Source organism: Cyprinus carpio, chromosome A3 (genome assembly GCF_018340385.1).
Source record: "Cyprinus carpio isolate SPL01 chromosome A3, ASM1834038v1, whole genome shotgun sequence".
In the NCBI taxonomy this organism is placed as follows: Eukaryota; Metazoa; Chordata; class Actinopteri; order Cypriniformes; family Cyprinidae; genus Cyprinus; species Cyprinus carpio.
The window spans coordinates 30,834,473-30,846,972 of NC_056574.1; the positions used below are offsets into that span (position 1 = coordinate 30,834,473).

A 12,500-nucleotide genomic window follows, 5' to 3' on the forward strand; every position below is an offset into this window, starting at 1 on the left:
CTGAGGAACTATCAAAACTTTGCTCTCCTTTATCTGCGCATTCTGCCTAGCATTGGCTCGACCAGTGGCTTGAGTTTGTGGCCAGGAACATTTTGTTTGGCTGACCAATGGCAAAAGGGGAGAGTATTCTGGAGACCTGTATAGTCCTTTGGTGATGCTAGTGGTGCAAAAAAAAAAGTCAACTTTAAAAGTTGCAGCTAGTGTGAGAGACTGTAAATGTGGAAATCTGTGCATAGTTCTGCAAGACCTCTCATGGATACATTTGTGTCATGAATAATCAGTGTCTGATTAAAAAGCACACACTGTTTTTCAGTAAAACAGCCCCTTTCTGATTGTTCCATTTAAGGTACTACAGTACAGAGGAAACATCCTGAGGTATGAAAAGTTAATTGGCTGTAACAGAAGGCAAAAAATGTCTTTCATAGTCCGAGACACATTGCTGGTCCCACCACGCTTCATCATCACCGTCATCCTTCTCTTCATCAGTGTCGACCATCTCGCTGTACTCCTTTGCCCAGCTGTCAGGCTTTGATATCAACTTTCCTCTGTTTGATTCCTCAGGCTCATCTTCACCTTCATTTGTTCTGCCCAGTCCATCTGGCACCTGAAAATGTTGGGGTTCCACATCGATTAACACCTTCTCTGATTCAGTCTCCGTTGGAGGTGTAGGTGTGTTGGGATCCAGGTTCTCCACGATCTCCAGCTCTGAGATCTTTAGAGTCAATTCAGAAGGAGAACAGAGCCGTGGCCACGCATGCTGGAAGAAAAGCCAAGACGTAAACAAACATGTGTGACATCTCTTTCATAAGGAACACTCAAAAGACTTTAGATTCTCACCTGAAAGTTCATATGTTTAAATGTTTTACTGTTAATTGGATCTGGGATCTTCACACAACACTGAGTTGTTTTGCACCTAGAGAGCAGATATTAAATAATTTATCACACAATGTTGAACTGATCAGTTAAGTACTAATTTTGTACACAGTATGCAAGACGATAATCCTATGCATACAATGCCAATGCTAAAAAAATAGAGTGATGTGATGGAAAGCAGAGCATAATTTCCTAACGTGATTACAGAATGTAATAGAAAATAATACACAAAAGCATATGGATATCAATAAATTTTGTGGTTCCTAACCCCTCTCCTTACATATCAGAAAACTTGAGACCCTCCCCACAGTTGTAATTAAACAGAGCATAATTAAGCTTTTAGATATAATAATTTAGATTTTTTTTTTTAAAATGTAGATTTTAAATACAAATTGAAATTTATTGATTTTTTATAATGATAATGCTGCAAACGATGCAAGCCCAACAGTCAAACACATCCATCTAACACGTATTTATGTAGAAAAACTATAGAGCACAGCGTAATGGAAAAACACATTCTGTGTGAACCAGCCCTTACAAGGGGGTGTTCATATACTTTTGGCCATATAGATGGAATTATGATGAAAGGCAATACTTACACCAAAGTAAAAAGCCAAACTAATACCAGGACCATCATTAATGGTATGAATACAGGCAACAGTATAGTCTTAACATCACCTAGGAGATGAGATGGATAAAAATGATTGGTTTACTACCTAAAGTTGAATTTGTGATCTACACACTGTATGCAAAACAAGGTATTTTGGATAATGCATGCAATGTAAATCCCAAAAAAAAAAAGAAATGGCTCGACTTCCTCATACTTACGGTCTTTCTCATTGGTGGAGAAAGTGGTGAATCTCCTGTTGCCTTCCCCAGCAGCGCTCACAGCGCTCACCCAGGCCTGGTACTGCTTGGCCGGCTGCAGTTCTGACAACAGCGCACTGGTTCTGTCACTGCTTATCTTAGACCCTGTTACACAGGCCAAAGGACACAGATATACACTACTATTCAAAGTTTATGGTCAGTACAATCTTCTTATGCTCCCCAAAAATATAGTAAAAACAGCAATATTGTGAAATATATTATAAAAAATTTAAATAGCGGTTTTCTATTTGAATATATTTTCAAATGCAATTTATTCCTGTGATGCAAAGCTGTATTTTCAGCATCATCCATCACTCCAGTCTTCAGTGTCACATGATCCTTCAGAAATAATTCTGATCCTGATATGCTGATTTGCTGCCGCGCTCTTCTGGCAGAAGTGCCCATAAAAGGAATTCCGCCCTTTATGATGTCATACAGGGCCATACTAAAAAAAAAAACTAAACTTTCAGAAACTTATACGAACCCTGAAGGAGTGTATTTGCCACAGAAATTCTCTGTCATGCATCCAAATTGTTTTTTTGAAACTTTGGCAAACTTTTTAACAGTGTACATACGTCAGAATGCATGAAATCGCATTAGATCGCCCCTTTAAAGGAGTGACCATGGGTTACCTGTTTCTGTGATGCCCACTAAGTAATGCAGGATGACACCTTTGCTCTCATTTACAGGGATGGGGCTCCATATCAAAGTGGCAGAGGAGTGAGAGATGTTATTCACATGGACTTGTTGGACTTTGGGAGGAACTGGCGGGGGAGATGAAGAGATTATACAAACATGAAGGCTAGAAAGTCTGCTTACGGGATCTCACATTTACTAGCCAAGTCGTTTGGGCCCTAAAACATGCTCAATGTGAGAAAATGTCTTATGAATGGAATGCATTGCAATTTTTTTTAAATCTAAGTGAATGGTACTGTTACAATACACAAGCCAATTATTCACAAAGCAATATACTTTTAAAATACTTTTCAGAATTTTGGCCCTCTGCTGTATTGTACAATTTGCAAATAAAACTGGAAAATCCCAATTTTATTTGTTATCTTGTGGACTTGGGTATGTTGTCAATAAAATAAAAGTGCAATCAGTGATTTAAGAAATGTCATACCTCCTTCAAGTGTGTATGCAATCTCTGAACTGAGGAAAGTGCTGTGGTTGTTGAAAACAGCGAACAGTGAAACATTATACGCTGTGTAGTTCCTGAGGTCACCTGTGGATGGAGGCAAACACAAAATCAATGTCAGCATCAGGCTGAACTACAGCTTTCACTCTTACACACACACACACACACACACACACACACACACACACACACACACACACACACACACACACACACACACACACACACACACACACACACACACACACACACACAAACCTTTGAGTGTGACAGATCTCTGGGTCCTGTTTACTCTGACCCAGTTCAGGCACAAGTGAGGTACTACAGACACGTGCTGTACCACATACTCCAGCACACTCTCTGAGAACTGTGGGTGTATGGACCATGAGACCAGCAGCATCTGGTTCTCACCCACTACACTCAGATTCACCTCAGGCTTCATCTGTCCTACAGGGCATAAAAATTATATAACTGAAGATATAATTATACAGTTTGTGGTCGGTAAGATTTTAATGTTGAGGCTGCATTAATTTGATCAAAAATACTGTAAAAACAGTAATATTGTGAAATATTATTACAATTTAAAATAACCGTTCTGTATTTTATTGTATTTTAAAGTTTAATTTCTTCCCGTGATATCAAAGCAGAATTTTCAGCATCATTACTCCAGTCTTCAGTGTCACATGATCCTTCAGAAATCATACTAAGATGCTGATTTGCTGCTCTAGAAACATTTATTATTATTATTATTATCAATGTTGAAAACAGCTGAGCTGCTTCGTTTTTTTGTGGAAACTGTGATACTCTGATGAACAGAAAGATCAAAAGAACAGCATTTATTTGAAATAGAAAAATTTCGTAACATTATAAATGTCTTTACTGTCACTTTTGATCAAATCTGACCCCAAACTTCTGAACAGTCTTGAATATAACATTACATTATATGTAAAATGTAATAGGTAGAAAAATGTTTACATTTTAAGCGTAACTTCAACAAAATTAGAGACAAATGCAAATGACTAATATTTCCTTCAATATTTAATTGAACTTTGTAACTTTCGATCAGAATTTCGCATTGACATACCCCTCACAGCAAATGGCATGAATGTGGGGTCTGATGTGCCCATGGAGGTGTTGGCTGACACAAAAACTCCCCTAACACCCGGCTCGAGTGGGAAACTCAACTGCAGGCAGCTCTGTTCAGCAGGATGCTGACTTACAGTGTCTCTCCTTTGCCTGGTGACCTGTGTGCCATTTTCAAGCTGCAGCATTACAATATAGCTGATAATTTCCCCTCTAGCCTGAGACAGAGGCATTTCCTGAGAGACAGTAAATGACAGCAAGACACAGTCAAATGTTGATCTACTAAATTGTGACTGAACCACTAAATAAGAACCAAACAGATTGATGCATTATGGGAGTAAAGTCTACCTTCCAATAGACGTTACAGGAAGACTTGTCAGAATTAGGGGCACAGTCACTCCAAACATCCAGCTGTCCAACTGGTGCTGAAAAGAGAGAATATTACAGACACAGAGTCATCATCCCTGATTTTGATATATGCCACAATATTAAGAAAAAAAGGACTGAAAGAAATGTTAAATGACTGAAAGGTGCTGACTAAATGTATTGAATAAATGTCATTTTAAATATAAATTCATTTCATTGTTGTTACTGTATTTTTGATCTAATAAATGTAGCCATGGAGAGAGCCAAATGAACCAAAACATTAGAGGAAATCATTCTGGATACAGAACATGGGGGTGGCTCTTGTTTTAATCCAAACCGCTTTTGTATTTAGGACTCTAAAACAGGAGAGACATCCATATTCTCCTGCAGTGTGAATGTGCATCAAGAACATTTGAGCAATAAATGAGAGCATCAACGTCTACCATTAATGCAACGAGGGCTCTTTCTCTGACCTGCAGGAGGCGTTCTGACTGAATTCACTGAACTCCAGGAGCTCATGACTTTCTCTTCATGTCCACAGTGGCATCTGACACGAAAACTGTACAGTGTGAATGGCTGGGGATCCTCCAACACAAACATGGCCTGGCAATCATCCACCTGCACAATTAGAATTCAACAGAGACACAATTAGTTTGAAACAAATCTCTATAAAATGAATGAGTTATCTTTGATTGTATTCTTAAAGTCGTGACAAGAATACATTTAAATTAAAGAAGCAAACAAAGTGAAAAATGTAACTAGTAAATACAAAAAGCTGTTGTGCTTCTCCTAGAACTAGTTTATAATTTGCATCTTATTGAGATTTTTATTCGAACAATCCAATATTGAATTTTGAATCCCAAAAATATACTATTTTAACGGATGCAATTAAATTGCAGATGGATTTTCTTCATTACGGAAACTCAATTTACAAAAGCACTTTTAAACACATGAATTCAGATTGGCCAGAGCTGCACCCCTGAAGCCAGTGACATTAAAGTTTAAAGGAAAATGCAGAAATATTCTTCCAAATCAGAACAGAGTCAAATCAATCTGGTTTCTCTCTCTCCTCTCACCTCTATCCAGTCCATGTGATTGTTCTCATGGTACTGCACTTGACAGCTCTTGTCTAAGGGTCCCATTCCATCACAGTCCATGTCCCAGATGAACTCCAGTGGCGCAGAAGTGAGGCTAATATTGTATGGGGGGTCTGGCCGTTCTAAGAAAAAAAGAAAAAGAAAAAAAAAAAAAAGCTAGCACAAAGTTACCAAACCTCTGACCTCTTGTATATATCTAGGGAGTGGAATCTCAGAGAGACTCTGGAGGTGACGCACTCTTTCTTTACATTTATTAATAATCATCAGAATTGTGTGTACACTGGCTACTTTACAGTGCTTTAAACGGAGCCACTAAATTGTAATAAAACTGTGCATGGTTTAAAGAAAGCAAGTGATGGTAAACATGACTTACTGATATGGCCCGTGTTAAAGTCAGACTTTTCAGACTGTACAGAACCCAGCACGTTTTCGGCAGTGACCCATACTGTAGTGTAAGTGCTTTTCATATACTCAGTCCGCTTTATGACTGCACTGTCACTACTGCTTTCAATGGATTTAAAATTCCTGTATATTAACACACAAAAAAAACATTGTCAGATGCTCAAACACAATATCCATATATAATGCAATGGTGGTGTTATTAAAGGGATAGTTCACCCAAAAATGAAAATTTGATGTTTATCTGCTTGCCCCCAGGGCATCCAAGATGTAGGTGACTTTGTTTCTTCAGTAGAACACAAATTATGATTTTTAACTCCAGCCATTGCAGTCTCTCAGCAGTACACTGCTTGGCAATGGTAACAAAATCTATGAGAGTGAAAAAAAAACATGCACAGACAAAACCAAATTAAACCCTGCAGCTCGTGACGATACATTGATCCGCAAAGACACAAAATGATCAGTCTGTGCAAGAAACTGAACAGTATTTATATCGTTTTTTACCTCTGATCCGCAATAAAGCAAAAAGAAATAGAAGATGCCTCAGGCGCCTGCTGCTGTGAAGCACGTTCACTAGAGTTCTAGCAGTTTAGACATTGCGTGAATCAGAGGTAAAAAAAAACAATATAAATACTGTTCAGTTTCTTGCACAGACTGATCATTTTGTGTCTTTACACATCAATGTATCGTCACGAGCCGCAGCGTTTAATTTGGTTTTGTCTGTGCATGTTTTTTTTACTCTCATAGATTTTGTTACCATTGCCATGCATTATACAGCTGAGAGACCGTAACGGCTGGAGTTAAAAATCATAACTTGTGTTCTACTGAAGAAACAAAATCACCTACATCTTGGATGCCCTGGGGGCAAGCAAATAAACATAAAGTTTTCATTTTTGGGTGAACTATCCCTTTAAGAAAACACACACCCATCATAATCTTTCCAGTGAAGGGCGTAAACAGTTGGAATCATTGGCTCATTGGATTTGGTCCAAGAGCAGTAAATGTCTTCTACTTCCAAGTCTTCAACAGCACAAACAGGGCGGGACGGGGGAGATGGTGGATCTGTAAAAGATGGAAGAATGTCAAACTCTGTTGAGGGAAGCCAACCAAAAGAAAAAACCAACACAGTGTGCTGCAAAAGCACCACTACTGTTTAGACTGAGAAAACAGGAAGTCATGTGGGGAAATCTGCAAAAGAAAGCCACCAGGGTGTCGCACACTTCCCATCCTTGTCTAATATTGGACAACATCTCAGCACATAAGCATTTCTCAAAGACCATTCCAGATTCAAAACAAATTAAGCTCTGTTACAGCATAAGAGTTCCATATTCAGCAGTTGCCTTTATTCAAAATTACTCACATTGCATTACAGTATGCATTTTGTCAATTCATGCATTACCTGGGAATCAACCCATGCTCTACTGTTTGACCTACAGCAACACAAATTTCAGTAATGCACTTACAGTGCTGGGTGGAGAACAGTGCATTCAGTGGAAAATATAGTTGTTTAACAACAAACCAATTGTTTAGCTGACGAAATGTCTCTCGGATAAAAGTTTTTGGTAGTCAAAACGTCATAAAAGAGTTTCGAAAGTTGTGAAAATTGCATGATCTAGGACCTTTAGACAGTGCGTGCCATTGCAAAGACTGAAAGTCTATCCTTCACAGCCTTGTTTTCATCCATGCTCATTTCAATATGGTGTCTAACCTGACTAAAGTCTGCTGTAGTCCATTTATGAATACAGATTACAATTACATTATAAAAACTGTAGTTAGTAACATAATCTGTTACGTTACACATTTTAGGTAATATAATCTGTTTACTTTTTGTCACATTGACCTGAATAGGATGGCTTTGTACCATATTAATATAAAAATACAAATGTTTTATGAATAATTTACTCTTTACTACTTTGTGAATATTAAGTAATAATGAAATTAATAAAAAAAAAACTGTAGTCTGATTTTGAGTATGTTAAAATGTAATAAACTCTAATTACAAGTTTTTAATTTTGGAATCTGATTTAGTCATCCAGATGACATGTAATGAGTCACTACCCAGTATTGTGCACTTACAATGGAAACATACAGGGGAAGGAATCCCAGTGGGCTTAGAAATAATAATGTGTGTCCTGTAAAGTTCTGATCTTGAACCCCCAAAATGCTGTAGTGATCACACAGTTTTTCTTGTAAACAAATCCCTTCATTGTGTACATCTTGTAAACAAAACATTTCCGGAGCTAATAATGAGGTCATTACATATAAATGGTCAATTCTGTCATACTCACAGCCTCCTCTCACTGTAACGTTGCAGGTATCTGCTGTATTTCCATTGCACACGCAGCGAATATTCTCTCTGTCTTCTGCTGCTATAGAAAAGCTGAAAGTTTCTTTGGTACTGGCACATGTGCTGGGAAACTGATGTCTGTGGCCCTGTGTGATAACATTAAGCTGGCAGAGACCACAACTGTTTGCTCTTGCCAGTGTAGGCCTACTCATGTGGCACACAACAGACACATTGCGTCCCACAGGAAGAGTTTGATTCCACCAGCAGTTTAAAACCACTTCACAAGAGGCTGAACAAAAGAAAAAAAAAAGAATATGTTATGATGAACTCAGATCCATAAATAAAATGCAGAGAAGGTTTAAAATGAATTCAATGGTCTAATATGAGAATATTTGCTGTATTGTTTACTGCTGATCAAAAGTACAAATTTGTCTTAATATAAAGTGACCAAAAGAGTTTTGGGGCTCATAACGAATAAATGTTTCAATGGATTGTGGCATCTGCCAACAAATGCTGCTAGAACTTTTCTGATGCAATAAAAAATTAAATTATGAAACAAGCACTTCATTGCACAAATAACAATATATAGTTATTTACATGTATATGATAGAATGAAATATTGAAAAAACGAAATACTTTTGCTCACCTTGAGAACATATCCACATGTACAGTACTATAACAAAATGCACTTTTACTTTCCTCCATGCCATCGCTCACGGCATTCGTGAAGCAAAAACGTCCAGTGTAACGCAGCGTCCGAATTACAAAGTCACGGAAAGTCCACGATCAGACATTCTGTTTCAGTTTCTCTCCAGAGTCACATCGTTGACCCACATTAAGATTCTTCAGCGTTTTTCTCAGTCGTCAATCTTATTTTCACGAATCAATTAAAACCAGGACCATCCTGGAACGAGCATATTCCATTTGCTATGACCTTGTTCCTTTTTGTTTATTATAGGTATAAGTTTAATTTTCGTCGATTAAGTTGCAGTCAGCGTGCTCGAACCTCTTCAAATGACAAACTTCAGCTCGCTTCACGTGTAAACATACAGCAGCTCGCGCCTGTCCCATAAGATTACAGAACGCGCATCAGAAGACTCCGCCCAGACGCTGCCTACGCATAGCCGGTTGAGTTGACCAACCAACAAAAAAGATCATTCTTATTAGCACGTTCCATCAGTTCAATGACCTTTAGGGGAAACTGATCATTTAGAGCTTGTCAAATACCCACAATCTGAGGTCTTGGCCTTTTGAGAGCGCGTGCACGCAACAGGATTTAAGTGCTTAGAGAAGCACCACAATTACTAAATTGTGTCATCTGTTGTAGAGGCTACTGAACAGAGGTTTATTTTAAAATGCAAAGCATTTAAAATCAAAATAAAGCTCTGTAAACACTTTACGCATTTTTTCGACATTACAAGTATGTTGCATCTGGAAATGAAGAGTTCTATGCAAACTTGTGGTATTCACGCTCCTGTGAACACTTGAGCCAAATACAGGAAATTCGTCATAAGTACGTAGACAAGCCGGCAACTGAACGCAAGTATGTGTGTTTGGCCAAGCTCCTAGTTTATGTTGGACCAGGGCCACCCGAACACACACCGTACAAAATGGTTTATCTGGGAACATAAAAATATGCTTCATATTGTAACTTGTAGATTAACTTAACTGCACTAACTTTTCAGCGTCAGATGCAGAAATTGCTCTTTAAGGTAGGACTTTCTCTAGACTTTTCTTTTTACTGTGCAGATTGGCACATTTATGATTAGCAAGTCATAATTCCCGCATCCAGCAAGTGTCTACTGTAATCAAATTCTTATCATCCCCTTTTGAAAGATGTTGAAATTGCCTAATATATCATATAGCCTATCACCATACTTCCAAAGTTGATTAATCACATTTTATTTAAACTATTGTTTTTAATTACACGTTTTCATAAACTGTTATGATTAAATAGCCTATGCAAATGACCACAAACTGATTCATAAGCGATTAATGCAAATAACCATCTTTATTCAAGAGTGAAATAGACTGATAAAGATTAAAAAGCGAACACACTGAACTGAATCCAAAAAGTAACATTACATTACAAGATCAAACATTATAAAAGCATTTTTTAAATTAACTGCAACATGGGAGCTCAGCGCAAACCATCTACGAGTCTCAAGCACAACATGGAGACAGAACAATTAAACACAGGATGTGATGGAGAAGCACAAACACACTCTTTATTCACTCATGCATGCCATACAGAAGGTTAGTCTCTCAGCAAAGCGAGCTGATTTCTCCTTTGCTGCAGCCCCACTTGCAGCAGGCATTGGACAGTCCCACCACCACATCTCGTCCCTTTCTGTCCACGGTACGCAACGCTTCAAGCACCTCCTGTGAAATGAGAGAGCGCGCTGGCCTGCTGAACATGTCACCTTCCTGTTCACCTTGTGCCAGTGACGGAAGATTTGAGTCAGTGGCATGCTGGGAGGACGGAGCAGCTCCATACAGCACTGAGCTGTCTGGAACAGATTTGTCATACGAGCTGAATAAGTCCAGTATTTCATCTGTGAAGTAAGAGATGTTGATTCATGTAATAGTTGTAGAACAATACACAAATCATCCAACAATCCTCGTTTTATTTACAACTCCAAACAAGTGTATGTACATTACAAGTCTGTATATTTTAAACAATCGCAAATATATTACCGATCATACACTTCAATGTTAATAAGTTTGGGGGATTTTACGATTTGTGTGTGTGTTTTATTATTATTATTTTTTTTTTTTTTTTTTTGCATTTATTTGTTCAAACTACAGTAAAAACAGTAATTTGTGAAATATCATTTTCAGTTTTCTTTTGTAGTGCATTTTAAAATGTATTAGTTTATTAAAATGTTATTATTTATTCCTGTGATGCAAAGCTGTATTTTCAGCATCATTACGCCAGTCTTCAGTATCACATGATACTTCAGAAATCATTCTGATATGCTGATTGGCTGCTCTTGTGTTGCTTCATACTTTTGTTGAAACTCAGGATTCTTTGATGAACAGAAAGTTCAATAGAAGAGCATTTATTTGAAATATAATTTTCTGTAACATTATGAATGTGTGTAATGCCACTTTTGATCAATTTACTGAAATGTGTCTTTGCTAAATAAAAGTATTAATTTCTTTCTTTCAAAATTTTGAATATAACACTTTAAACAGTAAAAACAGAGATATATGATAGATGTATATCCAGATGTTTTACTGGTAGTGTGTTTGTAATATTGTTGCAACATGGAATTTGTAAAATTCTGTATGTTAAAATTCTGGCTTGCAAGAATTTTATTCTGTATTAAAATGTATTCTGTTTTTTGGTGATGAAATCTACTCTAAAATAAAGATTAAACAGGTGTATCCAAAATATTAAACTGGTACTGTATTTGCAATATTGTTGCACCCAGAATTTTTTAATTTTCTATATTTTCAAATTGATAATTGAAGTTTTACAAAAAAAAAAAAAAAAAACCTTTTACAAAACCTGCTGTGTAATACTAACCTGTGCTTGTCAAGGAGCGCTTCCATCGAGAGCCTCCGCAGGTGAAGATAACAGCTCGGATGAACTCCCGGCCGCATAATTTGACTCCGTATGAGGGGCCGTCCAGTGCCTGTACTCCAGCCAGCAGCAGACACACTGCAAGCGCTGTGGTTTTCCACATCATGCTGAGAGCAGATATTCACTGACAGCAGAAGATGATGTTCAGAAGCTGGTTACCTGCTGGGCTCCCTTTGGTTAGGATCTAGGTGCCTGTTTGACGTTCTGTGATTTCTACCAGGTCCCTGTTCCTGCTTATAAAGAGGTGAGGGGCACAGGGGCACACATGCTCAAACCCCCACAAGCAGGCAGGAGTCACAGATAACCCTGTAAGATAGTGGCAGAGACCTTTCTGGTAACAAAAGCATGAGCAGGAAAGGTGGATGTGTAATTATAAGGGCATTCTTTGACATGAAACTCTCTTTCTTCATTTAAATTGATGAGTCATATTTGCCATACAACTCATGTCAGGATATTGCAGTGATTGCTTTTTACAAACAGTGATTGAATTAAGATGTCTATCTATTTTTCCATTAAATTCATTGCAGTTAATCTTTTTATTTACATTTTTTTTTTTTTTACATTGTTGCATTGAAGACACACATTTGATCATTTCTTGGGAATCAAACTTATGACCATTGGTTCTACTGTTTGAAATGCATTATTTATATATATAACTTAAAAAGTTAAAAGGTATTTTTATTATCACATATTTTAAGGCATGTTTTGTTCCAGTCAAATGAAGTAAAGTGTGTTTAATTTTAGAAATATATTTAGCCAGATATCAAAGTTTTATTTATATTAAGATTTTATCCAAAGCGA

General features: G+C 37.4%; 2 protein-coding genes across 2 annotated transcripts in view; both read right to left on the bottom strand.

Annotated features, from left to right (window-relative positions):
* The window catches only part of LOC109055337 (interleukin-6 receptor subunit beta-like), a 9,381-nt gene extending 138 nt beyond the window's left edge, over positions 1 to 9,243 (bottom strand). The window contains exons 1-15 of the mRNA XM_042729730.1: positions 8,757 to 9,243; positions 8,112 to 8,399; positions 6,750 to 6,885; positions 5,798 to 5,949; positions 5,404 to 5,546; positions 4,801 to 4,945; positions 4,310 to 4,386; positions 3,963 to 4,197; positions 3,137 to 3,325; positions 2,864 to 2,965; positions 2,373 to 2,504; positions 1,702 to 1,845; positions 1,473 to 1,551; positions 838 to 913; positions 1 to 757 (exon numbers count right to left, since the gene is read on the bottom strand). The exon at positions 1 to 757 is cut by the window's left edge and continues 138 nt beyond it. Of these exons, the coding sequence (XP_042585664.1) occupies positions 386 to 757; positions 838 to 913; positions 1,473 to 1,551; positions 1,702 to 1,845; positions 2,373 to 2,504; positions 2,864 to 2,965; positions 3,137 to 3,325; positions 3,963 to 4,197; positions 4,310 to 4,386; positions 4,801 to 4,945; positions 5,404 to 5,546; positions 5,798 to 5,949; positions 6,750 to 6,885; positions 8,112 to 8,399; positions 8,757 to 8,820 (2,334 nt within the window). The 5' untranslated portion in view covers positions 8,821 to 9,243 and the 3' untranslated portion in view covers positions 1 to 385. The remainder of the gene's footprint in view (positions 758 to 837; positions 914 to 1,472; positions 1,552 to 1,701; positions 1,846 to 2,372; positions 2,505 to 2,863; positions 2,966 to 3,136; positions 3,326 to 3,962; positions 4,198 to 4,309; positions 4,387 to 4,800; positions 4,946 to 5,403; positions 5,547 to 5,797; positions 5,950 to 6,749; positions 6,886 to 8,111; positions 8,400 to 8,756) is intronic.
* An 864-nt stretch (positions 9,244 to 10,107) lies between these two features.
* Positions 10,108 to 12,034, bottom strand: LOC109061887 (relaxin-3-like). The gene is made up of 2 exons (XM_019078970.2): positions 11,643 to 12,034; positions 10,108 to 10,665 (listed from the first exon to the last, which is right to left on the bottom strand). Exons 1-2 carry the CDS (start codon positions 11,803 to 11,805, stop codon positions 10,376 to 10,378), a joined length of 453 nt encoding a protein of 150 aa, XP_018934515.1. The 5' UTR covers positions 11,806 to 12,034; the 3' UTR covers positions 10,108 to 10,375.
* Between the last annotated feature and the right edge of the window lie 466 nt (positions 12,035 to 12,500).